The sequence below is a fragment of the Hermetia illucens genome, chromosome 1 (genome assembly GCF_905115235.1).
Source record: "Hermetia illucens chromosome 1, iHerIll2.2.curated.20191125, whole genome shotgun sequence".
Classification (NCBI taxonomy): Eukaryota; Metazoa; Arthropoda; class Insecta; order Diptera; family Stratiomyidae; genus Hermetia; species Hermetia illucens.
This window is the reverse complement of record NC_051849.1, coordinates 217,161,517-217,184,527: the sequence shown is the minus strand read 5'-3', so window position 1 is coordinate 217,184,527 and position 23,011 is coordinate 217,161,517. Positions and strand designations below refer to the sequence as shown.

The 23,011-nt window shown below is 45.7% G+C and overlaps 1 protein-coding gene across 3 annotated transcripts in view; it reads right to left on the bottom strand.

Annotated features, from left to right (window-relative positions):
- Positions 1 to 23,011, bottom strand: part of LOC119646951 (vesicular glutamate transporter 1) — a 68,867-nt gene that overhangs the window by 34,541 nt on the left and 11,315 nt on the right. For all 3 annotated transcript variants that reach the window (XM_038047644.1, XM_038047647.1, XM_038047645.1), the window contains one exon: positions 16,370 to 16,721. In XM_038047644.1, the coding sequence (XP_037903572.1) occupies positions 16,370 to 16,419 (50 nt within the window). In that variant the 5' untranslated portion in view covers positions 16,420 to 16,721. The remainder of the gene's footprint in view (positions 1 to 16,369; positions 16,722 to 23,011) is intronic.

Here is a 23,011-nt window from a genome sequence, read left to right as displayed (position 1 = left end):
TTTATTTTTATTTTCATTTCTTTGTTATAACTTGTTATTAAATTTACTCAAACGATGAATAATGATGCATAAATAGTCCAATAGTAGTTTGAGGACTTCCTCCCTTTCGTATCCTCCTTTCTCCCGCGGAACTTCTATATAAAGGGACATCCTCAAAGTGAATAACTAGCCTGAGGATGTCGATGAAGGGTGGGAACCTCAGAGGCCGCGCCTCATACAAGATCTGAGGCGGAAGGGATGATAATTGAGACGGTGATCCGTCGTGGATCTTCCCCTCCTTGGTCGCGGCACTCGGGTTCGGAGACTTACGGCTCCATGCGCTCGGAGCCGGTTTTTTTTTCTCTTTTCTATTTTCCGATTTAGTTCGCGTTCTGGTTATCATTCGATAGGCCGTCGCGAAATCCATATTAATGTCGAGTTTAGAATTCGGCGCGGACCCACGGATCGGAATAGACACGTTGTTTTGTAGTAGTGAAGCGTGAGGGATCAAAGCGCTCAAAGGACCCCCCCCCCCACATTCCCGAGCCTGGCTAGCACAGAGGCGTGCAAGAACGTGTCGACCGAGCACTTTGATGGAGCTTCAATCTTTGTGGGCGGACCTTCACGGTCAATTTAGCCAATTTGTTTAGATTTCTGGGATAGCTCTGCCCTCTAGGTCGTTGTCGGCCACTTAGGATGATCGACCTGATCTTCTATTACCACTCGTATCATTACAAGGTGCCAGAATAAATTGAAAAATTGGTAAATTTTTGGGTTTTTAGGTCTAACTAACTTAACGCCACTGACCATCTTACTGGCAAGAAAGCATCAGCGTTCTTATATCTCAAATGAAAGATAGTCAAGCAGAATGTTCAAATTACCATCAGATCCCTTTGTTGTCTCATACCATGAAGATTTTTGAAGGCACTTTTGATGGCTGTATTAGCGATGTTGTTCAAATAACCGCGAGTTAAGCCGGGTTTGTCAGGAACTACGGGGTTTGACCGTATGCCACACAAACTTATCTGGTCTACTCTGTGATAAGACCTAGAGTCTGATAGACTGGGATGGAGGAGCGGGGGGAAGGTAAATTGCTCTACTATAGTTGAAAAAGTAAAGCTCAAAATGTGGTGGGTATATCAAAACCGCTTCGTGTCTCTATTGGTGTTTATCAAGGAAGTGCCCTGCTCTTGGTACTTATAATTGACACTGTCACCCGAACACCACTCTTGTCTCTGATCGTGTTCACAAACAAAAGCGCCCTCCCATCAACCCTCTTCATTCTTGTTGTGAACACTATCACCCGGACATCCAGCGCTCTACAGGTTGCCTTTAATGGTAACGCTGATCCAGAGCAACTTGTTCAAAAATGGAATGATCACCCTATGCAACCCGGACTCAGACGCCGAAACATACCTTTTCCGCTGTCACTGATTTCTTGGCCGGGACCCATAACCCTTGGAATGAACTGTAGAGTTAAGCGATGCGAATGACCAGCGGGGTTAATCATGACCAACTACGAGGGCAGAACTATACCAAACCTAAAGAAAATGACGAAGTCGATCGTGCAGGTCTTCCTAAGTGCAACTTTACTGAAGTATCCAGTCGACGTGCGCTTGAACGCCTAGGTGTAAACCAGGCTCGGGAATATATTGTGGTTGTTCCTTTTGACACTTAGCCCCTCTCACAGTGAAATTGAAAGTTGCCAGCAATTGCCTCAGTAGCTTCCGGATAACATTTTGTTGGTAAAGAAGGACGATTGGACGATCTTTCAACCGCCGTTCCTTTTCTAATACACATGAAATGACCTCGGGCGACCGAATGACATCTTTAAACAACAAATGAACTACAATTTTTTTGCTAAAGGTTTTAGTAACATTCACAAGTATATACATTAGCATAGTAGTTACTGCGGAAATAATCGATAGCTACCCACTAATACGTCATCCACACAACAGTCAGTTGAAGCTAAGGAGTTTAGAGGAAGATACGTCATATATAGCTGTATGTCGGTTGGCGAAACGAAGTTCAGAAGCCTCTTCATAGGTAGAGGTCAAGAAGACTGCATACAACAGAAGTAAATCCAGCCGCAATTGTCTACTAAATGTCATTGCGTATCTTTAGGGTAGGCACGAGATGACCTATGTTGTTAATATGTTGGTGTGCCAATGGCGCTTAGATGGTTTTCTTGTATGAGTTTTCCCATCTGATGTGACAAGCTATAAACAGCTGTGCAATGCCACATGTGATCGCTACCACACCAACACACTGCATCACATAAACAGCACCAACACCAAATCTAATGCGCGGAAATTTTTCTCACGCAATTACCGTCGACGGTCGAAAATGAGCAATGATTGGTCTTCACCATAAAGAAAGCATGCGAAGAATGTGTTAAGAGTTGAATCTCGCGTATACAATTTTTTTTGGTAGAGGTCGACAACAAAGTTATTCAAGATAGAAAGTGAAAGCGAAGCTGTGCTAGATATCTGGCATCACCGAACATCGGGAGGGCAATTGCCCGAAGCTTAATAGAGACTTGGCAAAAAATGTTGATTCCCAAATGGAAAATCCGAACATTGAGATAGCTAAAATAGAAGAAGTGAAAAATGTATTACGGACGGCGAATATAGTGTGGCACTTGTATACCACCGATGGAATAATGACAGATATCCAGGAGAGTATGGCGACGCTCAACATGGTGAAGTAAGCGTAGACAACAGCGAAAGTGAGAGGCATCGGACATTTGACAGCGGCAGCCAACGGTAGTAATGAGAGAAACCGGTGAATAAGTCACAACCACTACGGCACAGGGCTCGTCAGCATTGGAAATGGCATACATGAGCTCAGGCATTTGCTCATGGAAGCCGTAGCGAACCTCTTGAAAGATCGCGGTGCAGGGAGTAAACCACTGTTCACCGTCAAAAACAAGATCTGGATGTCGGTAATCGGGAGTTTTTTTTCGCTTTTCTCTCGTGAATTCAGCTTCAATTCGCAATGTCCTACAAAAACAACGCCGCAGGCGCCTCGGCCTCACTCCCCATGGCAGAACGGATACCGCCGGGTTCCGCCAACTGGAGGTGCTATTCGAGCTAGAGGGCATCACCACGCGAGTTAATCGTGCACTCGTCAACCTGGACGAGGAGTGATTTGTGCTCGCCGCCGACATGCTTGAAGAGTGTTCCAACTCAAAATTAAAGGGCGCCAGGCTGAAGCGACTTTTGGTAAATGAGTCAGCAAAGCTGAATCACTTGCTGACAGAGCTCACCTTAGGCGACCGCTCCCCGAGCAACTGCTGCGTGAGATCACCCAAGCCATCTTGGTCTAAGGCGACTCCGGGTCTTTGGAAATGTAAGCTAACATCACGCGGCAAATAACCGAGCTTCAACAGACGGTAATGGTAGAAGGTTAGGCGCATGGAGCTGCGTCCTGGGTAGCCGCCGCCGGAGCTGTCAACGAGTTCAGTTTTTTGATGACTTGAATATGCACGGGCTGGTAAATCTCTATGCCTTTTCTGCAAAGATATTGTGGTATCAGCAAATTGCAGCACTCGTTGAGGTTTACAAAGCGGGACTACTCGATCCCCCATTTCGGTTGGCGGACCGCGAACGAGTTCGGGACCTACCACCCGAATGCAAAGCTGTTGTTACCGCTATCTTAAAGGCGGTAGCGGCAAAGTCGTCGAGGCAATCGAGTAGTCTCGCGTCGTAGACCTCAACGAGTTCTGCAATTTGCTGGTACCACGGTATCTTTGCCGAAAAGGCATTGATATGTACCAGCCCATGCACATTCACGACATCAAAAAAACTGAACTGGTTGAGAGCTCCACCCTGTCTAACCATCTATGATCCTTTAAGCAAGCGCCATTACCTAATCGACATAGGCGCAAAAGAATCAGTATCGCAGAATTACAAATTGATCCCGTAATAACTCAAACTAGCGGCGGCAAACTACTCATCTATACACACTATCGGCTACAGGCAGGTGGACGTAAGTCTCAGATTTCGTTTTAGCGGACATCAGCAGTCCCATACTAGGTGCAGACTTCCTATGCCACTATGGAATAGGTCTCTTGTTGACCCCGCAGCCTCGCTCAGGATGTTCGGATGGCTCAAGCAGTTGGAGTGCTGGGCTGTCGTAGCTGAAGGTCGTGGTTCGAATCTCACTGGTGGCAGAGGAATTTGTTATCGTTACTGGATGTCGGACATTAGTTGACTCAGTTGCGAATGAGTACCTGAGTCAAATCAGGGTAATAATCTCAGTTGGGCGCAATGCTGACCAGATTGCCAAATCAGTGTACTGTAGTGTATCGCTACAGTCTTGAATGAAGTACTCTAAGACACCTCAAAGCCCTGATTCAATACCCAGAGTAGTTGCAGGCCATCAAATATCTTCTGAACTTCTCCACTGCACATGCTCCTAAAGCTCAATGGCGAATGGAGACCATGTGGCGATGACAGGCGTCTGAACGCTCACATCATTCCAGACCGCTATTCCATACAACTCATACAACACTTTGCGGACAACCCCGCTAGTTGTGGCGTATTTTTACGGCCTTGGACTTAGCCAAGGAATACCATCAAATCCTTATAGCTCTTGAAGATATTCCGAGAACAGCAACATGCACATCCTTCGGACTCTTCGAGTTCAAACAGATGACTTTTGGTCGGTGCAATATGATGCAAACTTTTCAGAGGTTCATCCACTCTGCCTTGTAAAACTTTAACTTTTCTTTCGTGTATTTGGATGATATTTTGGTCACCTCTTCTTTGGAGTCTGAGCATTTGGAACATCTCGAATGGATTTTTCAAGATCTCCTCGAGGAAGATCTTGTACTCAACACTGAAAAATACAAATTGTTTCAACAGCAGGTGGAGTTTTTAGGCTAAACGATTTGCTCCGAGGGACCTGACCTGGATTCAGATAAGGTTCGGGCCATTACAGACTTCCCACAACCAAATACAGTCAAGGGTCTCCGATGGTTTTCGGGCTTGATCTATCGTTGTTTCTTACTCAAAGCGGCACAACATCAAGCGATCTTCAACGAGTACTTGTCTGGGCCCACAACCAAAGACTCGCGCCTGATTCCGTGTTCTCCAGAGGCCGTTCAGGGATTTGAGCTAACGAAACGGCAGCTGGCAGACGCTATACTCCTGGCATTTCCATAGCCAGATGGACCCATACCCGTATTCGTCGATGCCTCAGGCATCGTAGTAGTTGTTGCTCTTCACCAAGAGGTGAACCAATGTGGCAGCCGTTGACCTTCTTTTCCAAACAATTGAATATAGCTCAAGGAACTACAACAACTGCGATCGTGAGTGATTGGCCACGTACATGTCAACCAAATATTTTCGATATTCGTTAGAAGGCAGACCGTCTTCAGTGTTTATGGAGATAGAGCCAAATGGTGAAGCCGATCACGACCCTGCTTATGAACGGGACAAAGGCTGAAGAAAAAGAAGAAGAAGTTTCTTAGCTTCGCTTTTGAGCAGAACCCCGATAAAACATCATCTTACCAACTCCGACACCTCAACTTCATAAGCCAGTTTACTTCGGATATCCAGCACATGTTCGGCAAGGACAATGTAGTTGCAAATGCTTTGCCACGCAGTTCAGAGGTTGAAATCCCTACCACGGTCGGCTTTTCGAGAATCGTCGAGGCACAGAAGGATGACGCAATGCTCCACAGCTTCAGGGATAACCCCAAATACAAGTTTTGGGAGTTTCTCCTTTTCGGCTCAGCTTCCAAAATAATCTGCAAGACCTTTGAAAAGGGACCTAGACCATACCTTCAGGCCACTTTTGGCAAGGAAGTATACATACACGATCTTGCACACCTGGGCATTCGGACAATGAATCGGCTGGTCACTAGCAACTATTTTTGGCTGTCAATGAATAAGGATGTTAACTCATGGGGCAGACAGTGCATTGCGTTCCAAAAGAGTACAGTCACCCAGCGCACACAAAAAGAAGTGGGTTCATTCCCTCGGTCTACCAAGCGTCTTCATACGATCTACATCGACATTATTGGCACCTTGCGAGATTCTCATGGATTCAAGTGTACCCTCACAATCATCAATAGGATCATGCGGTGTCCTGAGGTAATGCCTCTGGCCGACATTTTTGTACAATCGTGCGCCTTTGTCGGGACTGGATACCACGCTTTGGAGTTCCAGCCGAAAACATTGCTGACCAGGGAATGCAGTTCGAATCTACTCTGTTCTCGGAGTTGGGCGGACTCATAGGTTTCAAACGCCATTGGACGACTGCGGAACACCCGCAATCTATGGGGGCGCTGCAACACTAGTAGAGGACGCTTAGGGCCACTATAATGGCACACGATGATTCTTCGTGGTGGCAAGTCCTGCCTTTAGGTTTACTTGGCCTCCGTACAGCCTATCGTGAAGAGTTTGCCGCTAGCTCCACCGAGCTAGTATACGGGGAATATTTGAGACTTCCTAGCGAGCCTGAGCTCGATACTGCTCCAGGACATCGTGGTCAAGCTAAAATCACCCCCGACATCCCGTCATTCTTCGACAAACGTCCGCACGCATTTCTTGGTTTCCGTGGATGCTTCTCGGAAGTCCTTGCAACCACCATATGAGGACCCATATAAAGTGCACTTCTTTAGGCTTGATGTTTTCCCCAAACGACTGTAGGGTGATATTGCTGCGACCATTTCGATTTTCGACCGACTCTAAGAGTTCCCTAGCTCTTGAGAGGCGTAGATGAATATTCCTTCGCCTAATCTTTCTAAAAGTTTGGTGAACTTTTGACACAATCCAAAAAATAATTTTGTAACTCTCCTTTCAATACTAATTTAAATTTAAGAAATGGAGCTCAAGGGGACAAAACGGGGGTCAAACACAACACAGTCCGAGAAACCTTACTCAAATGTCAACTATTTAGGGAGAAAGCATTCTAGTAAAAAACACGCAAACCTAAAATTTTCTTTTAAGATCTCGTTAAAGAGCTTCCCATAGCCTTTCAGAAATAGATGCTTACGAATCGATTGTATCGTAAATTGAATTGAAACCCGTTCAATGAATAGAGCTATTAAGCAAATAGTTGTTATGGTAGCAACTCCCTTTCTTACATTTCTTCCGGAGAGATTTCTTATCGATTCCACCAAACAGCCAAGCAGAGGAAACCCTACGACCCTCCTCAATGTAACCACTTTTCATTTGGCGTCACAATTCTGCGCCAATACATATGAATGCGTACATAAAAAAAAAACTTTTTAAGGACGAATTCGGAATTCATCTATCATCCGCCCCTCTTAGTCAGTACAGAATCTTCCCCCGTTTCTTTTGATCTCCAACAACAAATGCTGCATACCAAAGGCGTATGCATCTATATTTTCCGAATGTGTGCCAAAACGATATTTCAGATTTTTGGCGACTTCTTAAATGGATATCTTGGAGATATTAAAATGAAGCTAAATAGCATTAAGTTTTCCGCCCTGAAATCAAGGCTGAAATTCTTGTAGGGAGATCCTATTTCGCATCCTTGACAGTTGTTTACAGTTTCGTCAGGAAGCGCGTAGACTTTCTGGCTAGACAATCGGCGACAACGATGAGTAATCGTTCAGATTTTTGTATCTGAAACATTATTCGGAAGCTTCCACTATCTATCCGCATCTTGAGTGTAATGACTTTAGTTTTTATGGCCACGAGGAATTGGGGGAATGCCAGGGAAATCAATAGTTGAGGATTGTCTGTAGATGGGATGTGTATCCATATATTCCATAACTGCTTGGGAGAATGATAAAACTCATATCGGAAAATCATTGGATGGAAATTACAAATATGCAGATATCTAGGTTTTTGTTAGTCAGAAAGATAGCAAATCGGAAAAATGGAAGCTGGCCGCTTCAGAAATAAAAGATTTTGTGCAGGTTTTGTGAATTTGCAAGGAAGCGGCAACTTTGACCTTTATTAACTTTGTTACTAATAGTCCGATCTCCACCAAACTTAGTTGGATCATGCTCTGTGTTATAGCCTGCCTTTCCAATAAATGTCAATACAAAGACCAGCTTCGAAAAGTACTAACCGAGACCTTTCATTTGATACCTAGCATGACTATATTTGATGAATACAAAAATGTTCAACCCCCTTTTGCATGAATGGGGACCCCTCCTTAAATCCGATGTTGAATTATGTAAATCACTGTATGCGTGAGCGTTTACAGCTCCCACCTTTCCACCAAATTTGGTGTGAATCGCTACAACCGTCTCCAAGAAAAATGCGTGTGACGGACAGACAGACAGATAGACAGACGGACAGTGCTGTGCGGAGTTGCCGGATCTCCCACCAGGTGCGTCCCTTCGTGCGGATAAAGAATGCTCGGCGGATGCGTAGGAACATACACTTGTACGCATTTGGAGGTGTACGTGCATGGCATATTTATGGGCAGGTGGGGTAGGTGAAAAAAAAACACCCACCCGTAGACAAAAATGGCTATGGGAAGGACATCCAGAAAAAGAAGCCAATATGGAAGAAAAAGGAGAGAAAAAGTTACGGTGCAGGGACTCGGAACCATAGTACCGGTGGCTTTTAAAAGTTGGCAAGCAGGCTCCCGGCTGTTGATATCCCTCGACTGCAGTGCCGTGGTGGTGGATTACTTGGACACCATTGCACCGAAAACTACAACTAGCCTGGAGAAAGAGGCATTTAGAGGAAGTGCATCACTCCCGAGAAAGCCTGTTCAAAATACACGGGAGGCGACTCACAAACTTGTCATTCATTAGCCCATAGTGGGGTGGCTACAGTAGGTCGGAACATGTCGCAGGACTAAGTGTTTGATCCATTTAGGAAAAGCTCGACAAACTTGCGATCTCCTCCGAAATCAATGTTGATGAAGGAAGGAAATCAGGGAAGCTCCCGAAAGGCCAATAAATACGGAAGTGCCCAGTGCGAAAATCAAGCAGAGGAGCAGTGTCAGAATACAGACGAATCATCGTTTGCCCTACTCGGGGGAAAAGTAATAGAGATGTCCGAAGTCATAAGGGACAAACACAATGTGCACCAGGCGATCAAAAGCATGGTCCGTGCCATTCGTGTATTGTGAAAGAGTGACAAGGACGAAAAATACAAGTGGCACCGCCTGAAAATTCAAAGGGCGGTAAACTTGAAAAGAGGATTAGAGAGGGCGATCCTTTCAGATACTCGCAGGATGCGACAAGGCAAAAAGGCCCCTCACTGGAAAAGGGCAAGGCAAACAAAGTTACCAAAATCGTGGAAACTTGGACACCGGCCCAAGGGATGTAAAGCCTCAAAAAGGAAGCATGGGCCAAGATTGGCGGAAAGAAAAATGCGACGCATAAAAGAAGATTAAGGTCCGAATTAATTATCATCTCGAAGAAAAGGTGATCAGGAATGTTAAATCCGATCCTGAGCTGATGGACCTTGGAGAAAACGTCAACCGAATCAGGAGCTCCTAAGAAGGAGATTTGATGCTGGAGCTGAAGAAGTCTCCATGCAAAACGGTTGAAAATTTCCTCGCAAAATGGAGAAGTCCTTAGTAGCAGAGGCACAAGTATGCGCCAGAAAGTAGGAGATTGTTATACAATGTAAGGACATTGATGAAATCACGATCAAGGAGGATATCCGCGACGCTTCAGAAAAGCAGTTCGGACCACTTGGTTTACCAGATTCCGTAATCAAAGGACTGAGGAAGGTATATGGAAGCACGCAAACGGCAACTATAAGCTTACCAGGGTAGGTGGGGTTCAAACTGCTGGCGGCCGGTAAAGTAAAAATAGGTTGGATTGTTTACCGACTCAGGGAGCAGGTGTCCCTCAGGCGCTGCTTTAGATGCCTTGAATTTGGCCACATGGTAGCGAAATGCACCGGCGATTATGGCAGGTCAGAAAGATGCCGAAAATGTGAGAGAGAAGGTCATATGTCTAGGGAGTGCCAGGCTGCATGTTTACTTACCAAGGGGAAAAAGGGTGTCGACTGTCGGCCCGTTGCGGGCAGCAGCAGATGCCCAGTGTTTAGGAGACCCTTGAATGCAGTAAAAAATGAGGTTGATACAAATCAACCAATATTCTGTGAGGCAGAACAAGACCTTCTCTTGCAGACCATCTATGAGAAGGTAATCGAAACTGCTATAATCAGCTAACCTTATCGCAATAATAAGAGCGGTGCCTGGCCTGCAGATATACCTGGCAAGGCGGATATATGGGCGTGTGGAAATCAAGCCATTCAAGAAGTGATGGAGTTTCCAGAAGTTGAATTCGTCAGGGAAAAAATAGCTGGTATCTGCATATATAGTTGCTATGCTCCACCAAGCTCGACGATAGCAGAATTTGAAGGAATCCTAGGTATGCTAGTCTTGGATGCAAGAAGTCGAAACCCTAATATCATAGCCGTGATTTCGACGCGTGGCCCGTGGATTGGGACAGCAGCCGTATCCTGCTCGAGGCTTTCGCGGAGCTAGCCTTAGCGCTTGCAAATATGGGAAATGTTTTCACTTTTCGTCGGACAGGGTTGGGCTCAATAGTTGATCTGACATATGTGAGTACCTCATTGGCGAGGAGAATGGCATGGTTTGTCAGTGAGCGTTATAATGACAGCAACCACCTGGCAATTTTCCTCCAGATTGAATATGGGCCATGCGGTGATGTGCGTTCCCGCGCAGCTGTAAACCTCGGCTGGTCCGCGAAAAAGTTTGAAGAGGATGCATTCATGGAGATGCTACTGGGAGGCCACAATACCGATGGTGCAACTATAGAAAAGGTAGAGCAAATGATGGAACGCATAACGAGAGCATGCGACACTGCTATGCCGAGGCAGCGAGTACTCGCAAAAAGGCGGTCAAACTATTGATGTAACGAAGATCGCGGTGTTGCGGGATGGATTTTTCGAGCTAGAAGGATCTGCTAACAATCTAGAGGAAGACCGGACTTCGACGAGAAATGGCAAGTATATGTGAACCTTCGAGGTAGGCCTAAGCAGGCTATATAGACCAGCAAGCGAGAATGCTTCAAGCAACTTTGCGCAGAGGCAGATCAAAACCCGTGGGGAGCAGCGTACAGAGTGATTATGAAGAAGATGAGAGGGCGAACACCACATGTGAACTGCTCGCATCTTATGCTCGATATCATAATGGCGCTCTTCCCCATCGGATAAAGGGGAGCGCCAAAACACAAACAAACATTAGACGTCTACACCATACCTGCGGTAACCGAGGAGGAACTTGCGCAAATTTCCTGGAGAAATGGTGATAACAAAGCACCCGGTCTGGTCGCTGATCCCAATAAAGCTCTTAAACTTGCTGCTAACACCAGCCCAACTGGTTCATCAGCGTATTTGAAACATCCATGGTAGAAGGAGTTTTTCCCGACCGGTGGAAGAGGCAAAAACTAGTTTTGCTCTCGATGCCGAATAAGCACTCAGGACACCCATCACCATACCGCCCGATTTGCCTCCCCGACACGGTAGGAAAGATGTTCGAAAGGGCCACTTGCAATAAACTCATCATCAACGGCGCAACAACCGGTATCCGGTCTAGGCCTGCCAAACATCCCGGTTTTGCGCCGAGGTCCACCAATTCGATATCCCTAAAAGCTGTCTGGCGTCCTGACCTACGCCATCGCTTCATCTTAGGCAGGGTCTGCCTCGTCTTCAGTCTTGCAATAGACTGTTCCCTATCATTGAATATAAGGATGGAGTATGGGAGCGATAATTTGGATTTCGATTTTCGATCGACGCCATAGACGTTGTTTTGAAGCTGCCTCGAGACGCGATGTCATCACGTTCAATTTCGCCAACTTTTTAGGTTTCTGGGATAGCTCTTCCCTCTAGGTCGTTTTTGGCCACTTAGGATGATCATCTGATCCTCCTATTCCCCCAACGTGAGGCCCAACATTTCCAGGATTCAGGCCTAATTTCTCATTTACAGGTTTTCTGAATCAGTGGAAGATAGCCTATTCCGGCTCACAACTTTGTTTGGTGGTGTCGGATAGAGAATGAATAGAATCTCAACATTGTTCCCAGCTAGGCTACACGTACACTTGCCTTCACATTTCCAGTTTTAGGTTTGACGCCTTTTAGCCTGGAAGCAAGTGCTCCTAAGCCTCAATTTCCTTTCCCAACTTGTAACGTAAAGTTTCCTGCCCTATCCTTGGTAGAATACCATAAGAGCGAGTCGTTTGTTGTGTTTATCTTTGAGACTTAACGTCTCGTAGGTTTACCTAGGATTGCCTTCCAGATGTCTCTGAATCTACGAGTCTAGGTATTGCCGTCCGAGCTTCTCAGGTGTGTCCTTCCCTACCTTCATGTGAAACGGCTATCTCTTCGTTTCAGAATTTGGAAAAAACTAAATATTCTTTCTTCTTCGTAGGGATGAAGTGTCGGCTGAGGTGAATCCTTGATGGAATACGGAGGTAGTCGGCTACATGCTGTGCCATTCCGTCCTCAATGATTCATCTTCACTTTGTTCTCTGACTTCAGACGAGGAAGATTGAATTCTCGCGATCCTTTTTGTTTATTTTTTTATTTCATACTCTGCGACGGGGAGCAACTCGATTGTTGTTTCATATATCGCTACAAGGGTTGAAGGAATGGTTCTCGGAAACTCGGACCCGAACACGCACTCAGTGCATCAGGCAGCTCAACATCAGCCTGCTTCAACTCGTGCATTTCATTTTGGCAGACATGACCATGGACATCCGGACATACGTGACGATGGAATAGATATAATTTTTACAGGAACAATCATAGACGTAATGTTGATTTTTACGGACTGGACGACAGGTCCGGACCCGAGGACTTTCACTGACATGACGACAGATACCATACCATGTCAGCGGATCGTGTTTACACAATTTTGACATCCTGGGCCTTGGTTTTTGATGGCACATCAAAAACTTTGCACATCAACCAGTTTCTCTTTCGCGTGGAAGTGTTGACCAACACAACCCTACAGGGTAAATTTCGGCCTGCTGTGTATACACTTTCAGAGACAAAGTAGCAGATCGGTACTGGGACTACCACCAGTCTGTTGGACGAATCGAATGGACCTCTTTTCGAGAGGCTCTTCGCCAACAGTTTAAGGATTCTCCAGATGACTGGGATATCCTTGAATTGATGCGAGACCCCATGCAAGGTCCATCTGAAGATTTCGACAGCTACTATAACGCTGCGCGTTTGCTAGCCAATAGGCTAAATTTCTTAATGGAAGACAAGTTGGTAGAGTTGCTACGTCGTGGACTGCGACCCGATGTTCAGAGGCAACCTCTCTATTTTCTGGCCAGCACGGTTCACAAGCTGCGTAAGTTAGTGTAGCAGAGTGAAATTTTAGAGAAACGTCTCACAAGCAGGCTCTCTAACCAATTGTGTAGCTATTCTGCTGAATCTGAAGAGAGTGTTGACATAAAGAACATCTCAGGAAATCCTCAGTGTGAGATTCAAGATTGTCATTTAGACTTGGTCTGCTGGAATTGTCAGCAGATTAGACATTTGTTTGAAAACTGTTGGGAGGAGGAGGATCTCAAAGAGTTTTGTTTCGGTTGCGGGCGCCCGAACACTCGTAAGCCCGTATGTCCAAAATGTCGAATTCCAGTGCCCAGCTCCAGTCATGAGGGTGTTCTTGCATCGGACGTACGTGATTGCGTAGGCGTTACGACAACGTCTTCCACATTAATCCTGAAAGTTACCCTTTTGAAACAGTCCGACATTATGTTTTATATTTATTTGTAATGAACTTAGAGGGAAATTGGAGGATCAGACGATCATCCTAAATGACCGAGAACGACCTAGACGGAAGGGCTAGCTCAGAAACCTAAAAAGATGGCGAAATTGACCGTGAAGGTTGACCCGCAAAGACTGAAGCTTCATCAAAATCCTCGGTTGACATGTTCTTGAACGCCTTTGTGCTAGCCCGGCTAGCTCAGTCGGTAGAGCATGAGAGTCTTAATCTCAGAGTCGTGGGTTCGGCCCCACGTTGGGCGCCATTTATAATGAACTTAGAGGGAAATAGGAGGATTAGACGATCATCCGAAGTGACCGAAAACTTTTCACAAGAGCTATCTCAGAAACCTAAAATGTAGGCGAAATTGACCGTGAAGGTCCCCCTGCGAAACCTTATTAGGGACATCCTCTAAATAATGGCCTGGAGATGCCAAGGATGGTAGGGAACCTCAAGAGCTGCGCCTCATTAACTATCTGCGGCAAAAGAAGCCATGACCCGGACTGCGATCCATCGTGGATCTTGCCTCTTGATCGCGGCACTCGGGTTCGGAAAGGGGTCCGGATCCATGCGCTAGGTCGAGTCGTTTTTTATTTTGCAGTTTTAGCTTGTGTTCTGGCTTTTGTCGTTAGGCCGTCGCGAATTTCTTTGTTTGTGGTCTATTTTGCAATCCGGTATAGACACGTTAATTTTGTATTAATGACACGTGAGAGTGATCAAACCGCTCAAAGGACCACCCCCCCCCGCCCCCCCCCCCCCACATTGCCGAGCCTGGCTAGCTCAGAGGCGTGGAAGAACGTGTCAACCGAGCACTTTGATGGAGCTTCAATCTTTGCGCAAGGACCTTCACTGTCAATTTCGCTAATTTTTTAGGTTTCTGGGAAAGCTCTTTCCTCTAGGTCCTTTCTGGTCACTTAGAATCGTCTGATCCTCCTATTTTCCTCCAAGTTCATTACAAGATTTCCACCTCCATCCATAAAAAGAAAGGCGGACTGACAGACAGGCAGACAGTAAACCGATTGAAACGATTTTAATAAGGTTTTGTGTAATACCTTAAAAATGGGTTAGAAAACTTCTCTTCTCGATAAATAGTGATTTGGGACGATACTCGTTAGAGTTCCTTGCCTTGATTACATGGTTGTAAGTGTTTGGTTGAGACTGTGGTTTCTGCTGGAGTGGAGTTCGGAAAGATTCTGTTAGGAGCCGTTTTTGTCTAGATCCTTCGAATAGAAATATAAACAGATTTGGTAGTAAACAACACACTCGAAAAGTTTCCATTAGGAAAGTTATGGAATTTTACTACGTAAATTACACCATTCACAAACACCCTCAACACGAAACTGCAGCTTCATAATTTCGTCCTGTAATATGATACCCACCAAACTTCAGAACTAGTCTAAGCATCTTACAACCAACAACAGCCCCCGCAAGGATGCCGTCACTATGATATTCTCGGAAAATAGGAATTCATTGGTATTCAGTTCAAGTGGCTCTCGTCTTCCGGCGTATTTAGGAGCCGTTCACGCTTGCCGCAATATTCATTGCAAAGTGGCGCGTTTGTCGTTGGCAGGCAACTTCACTTTACGAGCCATTTTCTCATTTTCTAACCATTTTCTATTCAATTCGTGGCAATGATAAAGAAAGGCACTTATCATCTTACGGTACAGTGAACTTGGGAGTAGTCGTCGATTTGATGAATGAATAAAGGAATTTCCCCCACTCTCCTGACTGACTTCCTCACGTGGTTCTCCCTTTTTTTGATAAACAAGGGTTCATTCCATGATATCCTGTTTGATGTTTTGCACAATTCAAATGAAGGATGGAGAAGAAGGAAGTAAGTTAAGGAGATAGATATTCTGAGTCATGGCGTTCTGAAAGGATGCGCTGTTCAGATGGATTAATACAATTTCAAGGCATCTAGTGTGAAGTGAATTTAGTTCCACTGTTTCAGGAGCCATGGAAGATGCAAAACGCTTGCATATTTGTTACTCCACAGTCACCCAACACTTCCAACTCCTCGACGTCCTAACATACAGCAGTCCTTGAAACACAATTTTCCAATAAAAACGTTTCTAGGACATTTTAATAGACTCCTTCAGGAAATTACACTAAAACACTCTAAAACTGATGTACCACGTCTTCCACTATGGCTGCACGTGTCCCTACGTGTGTGGAATTTTTCATGTTTTACATTGTTCAAGGGTACAGTCACCCCTGCAGTGGCATATCAGAACAATTATGATGAAGTGAAAGGTCCCTGTTACCGCGTGAAAGCCGTTCTCACTTTCCGGTCACAGGAGATAATTTCTCCCCACTTTATAGTTGTTTTTAATGGGCTACTTTAAGATGGCAATCGATCTGGGAACATGTTGCATTACAAATGAATTAGAATCAATACGAATCGAGACAGGAATCTATAAGTATATAACATGTGAGCGAGACGGAACCCCAGGACCCTGGTCAGGACCATTTTTTTCATCCTTGTGATCCAGAACTGCTTCCTCATAAATCATAGCTGGCTGGTCACGAGTCGTTTCATTTTGGAAATTGCAAACTTCAGGAGATGATTAGATTATGTGAGATTGGGCCCCGTGAATGGCTATCGCTAGCCGGGGCGCCAGTGGACCATAAAATTAAATTTTACAATTCTAAAACTCTGGGTGTCATGCACGGACTGAAATTATCGCACACTTACCCGCCAAAGACGCCTGCTGCTCGCTCCTTTATCGCCCCTAATCCTCGCATTTTTCTCGGTTACTTATTTGGATGCACACCGGGGGGTGGTGAATTTGATGGTGAAGTTATGATGGGGTTGCTGGTTCGTTCCGGAGTGTTGAGTCTTTCAGATTGCTTTGGACGGGAGTCGTTCGTTCGGGTGTAATCCAAACCACCTTTCGATGTCCTGACTCCAACTGGGTTGGAGTAATTTTTCAACAGCCAGTGGTGATTTGATGTGGGCTGGCCGTTTTAATCCGTCCAAATTGCTCATTTACAAGGACATCATGACGTTTGGTTGTGTGGTGATTAGAATTTGTTGTTGAGATTTCCTGGAAAATTTGGATGAATGAGATTAGAAAAATTAGATTAGACTATCGATGGCGGAAAGAGAAAAGTAGGCATAATTTTTTTTATCTGAAAGGATATTCCCAGCAATGCAATAAATTTGATGACCTAATGGTATTAATAACTAAAACCTTTTATCTCTGACACGGTTGGACCCGAAAGGAATTGAATACTCGAAAAATCATGTAAATGTTGTTTAAGGATTTGCCGGAGCCCTGAGTGTGCCATCCACTTGATGGCGGGCCGGACCAATTTGAAATAAACTTTCTTCCTCTGTTGTTGGTCTGCAAACCTCCATGTTCTCGGCTAGAAGCAAATTTATACAAAGATAGACGATATGAGGTTTCACAAGGTGTAGGTCAGCCAATCAATTCCGTATCCTGACTAAATTGATAAGACTAAATAAGCCTAACTAACCCTGACCCCAACAAATGTCAAAATTAAGACCGGTTTCGGAAAGTACTAACCGAGACCTGTGATTTGATACCCCACAAGACTATATTTGGTGAAAAAAATGTATACAGATCTTCTGCATGTATGGAACCCCCCCCCCCCCCCCCCCCCCTCCTCTAAAATTGGACGTAGAATGATGTAGCCTACTGTATGCGTAAGCGTTCGCAGTTCCCACCTTTCCTCGGAATCTGGTATCAATTGCTATAGCCGTTTCTGAGAAAACTGCGTGTGACAGACAGCCAGACAGGCGCAGGACTGGCCTAACAGTCCTCGCTGTCTTTTATACAGGAAAATTAAAGATCGCGATTAGAACCACATAACGGATAGAACCAGGTGTTCAGCCTACAGGATCGCTTTATGTACCCTACGTAAATGGGAAAGTGTATGAAAAGGAAATCGATGTTGCTATTGTCTGCGAACAATGCAAAGGTCTCCACGCGTTTGGGAAGCAGACTTAAGTGCGAACGCTGCGGGGTGGATTTGTGGTAATCGAGTCTTGCAGCAAGCGATGAAGCATCGCTAACATAATGTGGGAGGGTCAAAATCGATGACCACTACATTTGCAGCTGTTATGCCGCTCTAAGCATGAAAATATCAGAGTATTGCAGCATGCTAGATACGAGTAGACTAGCGAGAAACGCCGAAGATCGCAACCATAAAATTATTGCAGTCGACTTCAACTTTTGGGCAATGGAGTGGGAAAGCCGGGAAACAAATGAAAGGGGAAAAATCCTACTTGAGATTTCCTCCTACCTAAACGTCGCCCTGGCCAACATCGGAAGCGTAAACACTTTTCAGCGCGGAGAGCTAGCCTCCATTGTGGGTCTTCGTCGTGGATGGGGTCTCCACTGGCATGTTTGCAAAGAATATACTTATAGCGACCACTAAACGACATATATTACTATTGATAAGGGACCCAGAACAATAAATCTTCACCTGAAGAAACCAGAAACAGGTTGGTCATCAAGAGCACTTGATGGGGATACATTTCTGGAGGTATCGCAGTGGACACTGAGTTTACTGGAACCTAAGAAAAGCATCGCAACTATCCGAACAGATATACCGAGCATGTGACGCTTTCATCCCAGGACGTTCACACTTTCAGAACCGCAACTCTAACTGCTCGTGGGACGCTGAAATAGCGAAATGTTGTACCAAATGCCTGAAGGCGGGGTCAACGACGAAGAAACACGCCACGCCAGACTATGAACAAAGCTACCTTGAATATAAGCATCATCATCATCAACGACGCAACAATCGGTATCCGGTCTAGGCCTGCCTTAATAAGGAACTCCAGACATCCCGGTTTTGCGCCGAGGTCAACCAATTCGATATCCCTAAAAGCTGTCTGGCGTCCTGGCCTACGCCATCGCTCCATCTTAGGCAGGGTCTGCCTCGTCTTCTTTTCCTACTATAGATATTGCCCTTATAGACTTTCCGGGTGGGATCATCTTCATCCATACGGATTAAGTGACCCGCCCACCGTAACCTATTGAGCCGGATTTTATCCACAACCGGACGGTCATGGTATCGCTCATAGATTTCGTCATTGTGTAGGCTACGGAATCGTCCATCCTCATGTAGGGGGCCAAAAATTCTTCAGAGGATTCTTCTCTCGAACGCGGCCAAGAGTTCGCAATTTTTCTTGCTAAGAACCCAAGTTTCCGAGGAATACATGAGGACTGGCAAGATCATAGTCTTGTACAGTAAGAGCTTTGACCCTATGGTCAGACGTTTCGAGCGGAACAGTCTTTGTAAGCTGAAATAGGCTCTGTTGGCTGACAACAACCGTGCGCGGATTTCATCATCGTAGCTGTTATCGGTTGTGATTTTCGACCCTAGATAGGAGAAATTGTCAACGGTTTCAAAGTTGTATTCTCCTATCCTTATTCTTCTTCTTGTTTGTGTTTGACGAGTGCAGTTTGATGTTGTTGGTAGATTCGTCTTCGGTGCTGACGTTGCCACCATATATTTTGTCTTGCCTTCATTGATGTGCAGCCCAAGATCTCGCGCCGCCTGCTCGATCTGGATGAAGGCAGTTTGAACGTCTCGGGTGGTTCTTCCCATGATGTCGATATCGTCAGCATAGGCCAGTAGTTATGTGGACTTGAAGAGGATCGTACCTCTTGCATTCACCTCAGCATCACGGATCACCTTCTCGAGGGCCAGGTTAAAGAGGACGCATGATAGCGCATCCCCTTGTCGTAGACCGTTGTTGATATCGAATGGTCTTGAGAGTGATCCTGCTGCTTTTATCTGGCCTCGCACATTGGTCAGGGCCAGCCTAGTCAGTCTTATTAATTTCGTCGGGATACCGAATTCTCTCATGGCCGTGTACAGTTTTACCCTGGCTATGCTATCATAGGCGGCTTTAAAGTCGATGAAAAGATGGTGCAACTGTTGTCCATATTCCAACAGTTTTTCCATCGCCTGCCGCAGAGAGAAAATCTGATCTGTTGCTGATTTGCCTGGAGTGAAACCTCTTTGGTATGGGCCAATGATGTTCTGGGCGTATGGGGCTATCCGGCCTAGCAAGATAATGGAGAATATCTTATAGATAGTACTCAGCAACGTGATACCTCTATAATTGCTGCACTGTGTGATATCTCCCTTTTTATGTATGAGACAGATTATGCCTCGCTGCCAATCGTCAGGCATTGATTCGCTGTCCCATACCTTGAGCACAAGTTGATGAACCCCTTGGTGTAACTGGTCGCCTCCATATTTAACCAATTCGGCTGTAATTCCATCGGCTCCTGGCGACTTATGATTTTTTAGCCGATGAATTGCACGGACTGTTTCTCCTAAACTTGGTGGTGGCAGTATTTGTCCGTCGTCTTCAGTTGGCGGGACCTCCAACTCGCCGATGTTCTGGTTGTTCAGTAGCTCATCAAAGTACTCAACCCATCGCTCTAATATGCCCATTCTGTCGGAAATCAGATTTCCCTCTTTGTCTCGGCAGGATGAGCATCGAGGTGTATAAGGCTTCATCCTGCTGACTTGTTGGCAAAACTTGCGCGCCTGGTGCGGTTGCTCCCTGTACTTTTCTAGTTCACAGACTTGTTGGTTCTCCCAGGCTTCCTTTTTCCGTCTTTGAAGTCACTTTTCCGCTCGACGGAGTTCGTGATAAGTCTCTGCGCGTGCCCGCGTTCTTTGAGAATGCAACATTACTCGGTATGCGGCATTCTTCCGTTCCGTTGGTAGCTTACATTCATCGTCAAACCAGCCGTTCCGACTCCTTTTGCGGCTGGGGCCAAGTATATTTGTGGCCGCATCCATGATAACGTTCTTCAGGTGGTTGTGAAGATCATTAGTTGATGCTTCATCTCCAGGTCCTCTATTGACTGCGGTTATTGCGGCATCCATTTCGCTCTTATAGGTGTCGCGGAGGGTTGTGTTGTGGATGGCTTCAGTGTTCACTCTCACCTGATTGTCAGAGGGGATTCTAGGTGGTATTGTTATTCGAGCTCGGAGCACCATGCCAACGAGATAGTGATCCGAGTCTATATTGGCCCCGCTATATGTTCTGACATCCATCAAGGCTGAGAGGTGGCGGCGTTCGATCAACACGTGGTCATTTTGGTTGAAAGTGGTCCCTTCTGGAGAGGCCCACGTATGTTTGTGGACCGCTTCCGCGCAAACCAGGTACTTCCAACAACCATTTCGTGTGATCCTGCTAATTGAATAGTCCGCAGTCCGTTATCATTTGATTTTTCGTGTAAGCTATGGGAGCCAACGTATCGCCTGAATACGGGCTCCTTCCCTACTTGGCTGTTAAAATCCCCAAGTATGATTTTGATATCATATCTGGGACAGGCTTCGAGGGTTCTTTCTACTGCCTCGTAGAAGGTATCCTTCTCCGACTCTGCAGTGTCCTCTGTAGGGGCGTGAACGTTTATGAAGCTTATATTTCTAAACTTGCCTCGCAAGCGCAGAGTGCATAGCCGTTCGCTTATACTTTCAAAGCCGATAACAGCAGGTTTCATCTTTTGGCTGACTAAGAAACCTACTCCGAGCACATGGTTTACTGGATGACCGCTATAATATATGGTGTAGTGGCTCTTCTCCAGGAAACCGGTCCGTGTCCATCGCATCTCTTGCAACGCTGTTACATCAGCCCTATATTGGGACAGGGTATCGGCTAGCTGCTTATCAGCTTCATCTCTGTACAGGGAGCGCACGTTCCATGAGAAGATGCGCAAATCCTTGTTCCTTTGTCGTTGCCGGGTCCGTCGCTTTAAAATCCGTCCTATCCGAGCCTCCTGTTGTGGCTTCGTAACAGGTTGTTTTCCGTGTAGGGTTGTCAGCCCCACCCAACCCCCAACCTGGAGGACCAGTTGGTACGATTTGTCCCGTTTTTAGGTGCGGGAGACTCGCCTTCATCCTTCTCCTTCTGCAGCTTTTCGTCAAGAAAGAGCTCCCAGCGGTCACCACGTGGAGGTGGAGATAGGGTTTGGTAGTAGAGCTGTTGGTGTTGGTTCAGCAGGCATTTCCCAGGTTTTATGCTCCATCGTGGGTACCAATCCACGTTTCGCCCCGGGACCTATACTACCCTTTGACCTTTGAATATAAGCAGGCACGTAAAAAGGTTGCAATGGGCCATCACGGAAAGTAAAAATTATTGCTTCAAGCGACACTGTGACAAGGGGGACTCTGATCCATGGCGAGATGAGCGTACAAGTCGGTTTTGTCGGCAATAAAAGGCGAAAGGTCCTCTCCTATTATGTGCCCTAGTTTATTTTGGAAGCTAATTTCGACATTGTTTCCCAAACATCCTGCAGCTAGCTTCCGAATGATACCAATGCGGATCGTAGACAGATGGAGTCCTGGACTCAGTGAAAAGGGTCCGAGAGTGGTATTGATCGAATCCCCAATAAGGCGCTGAAACTGGCAATGAGAATGGCACCAAGCATGTTCGCACAGTGGTTACAGATTGCCCAAAAGAAGAGTCCTTCCCCACTGAGTGGAAAATACAAAAGCTTGTATTGATCCCAAAGACAACTGAGCCGATAGGTAGACCAACATCTTATATACCTATCTGTCATCTGAATACGATAAGCAAGGTTCTCGATCTATAACCGGCTACATCCAATAATTAATAGTGGTGGTTAAATAACCAAATAGGTGGTTTGGCTTCCGAAAGGCTCGGTCAGCGGTTGATGCCACCAAACTGGTTTTTGAGCTACCCAGCAAAACCTACGACGAAGGGAAATACTGCGCACTGGTGACTCTCGGCATCAAGAATGCGTTCAATTTTGCCAGATGGAACCATATTATCGAAGCGCTCATCACGGCACAAAAGTCAAAATATTTATTAAATATAATCTCCGTCGACTTCTGACAGCAGGAATGAGGCTATACGGACGATCAAATCTTAGATTAAAAACCACGCACTGGAACCCTTTATAAAGTGGCGGAAATAAGAATATCAAATTGGTATACCTCGGCGCAAAACGGGGATCTCTGAAGCTTCTTATTAAAGCAGGCCTAAAACGGATACCGTTGATGATCATGTAGGTGGCCTTAGATAATGTTTCGTTGGAAAATGTGATAGAAAAGCGTGGCTTAGTGGACCGTTGTCTCAATAGGAAGGAGTCGCCAATGGCACTGATATCGTCCTACCCTCCGTGGTGGAGCCTGGATCCAAGGAGCTCAAAACTGTTCGCTGTAGATGAGCATGGAGCCACCGTCAAAAGCGTCTTTTTCTTTGACGGTAATGAAGTTATTGGCCACGTCGTCGTTTCTTCGAATTATTTTGTTGCAAAGTCAGATCTCCGCTTCACCTACCCTTCACCGATTTTTGGAAGACTTTCCACATCCG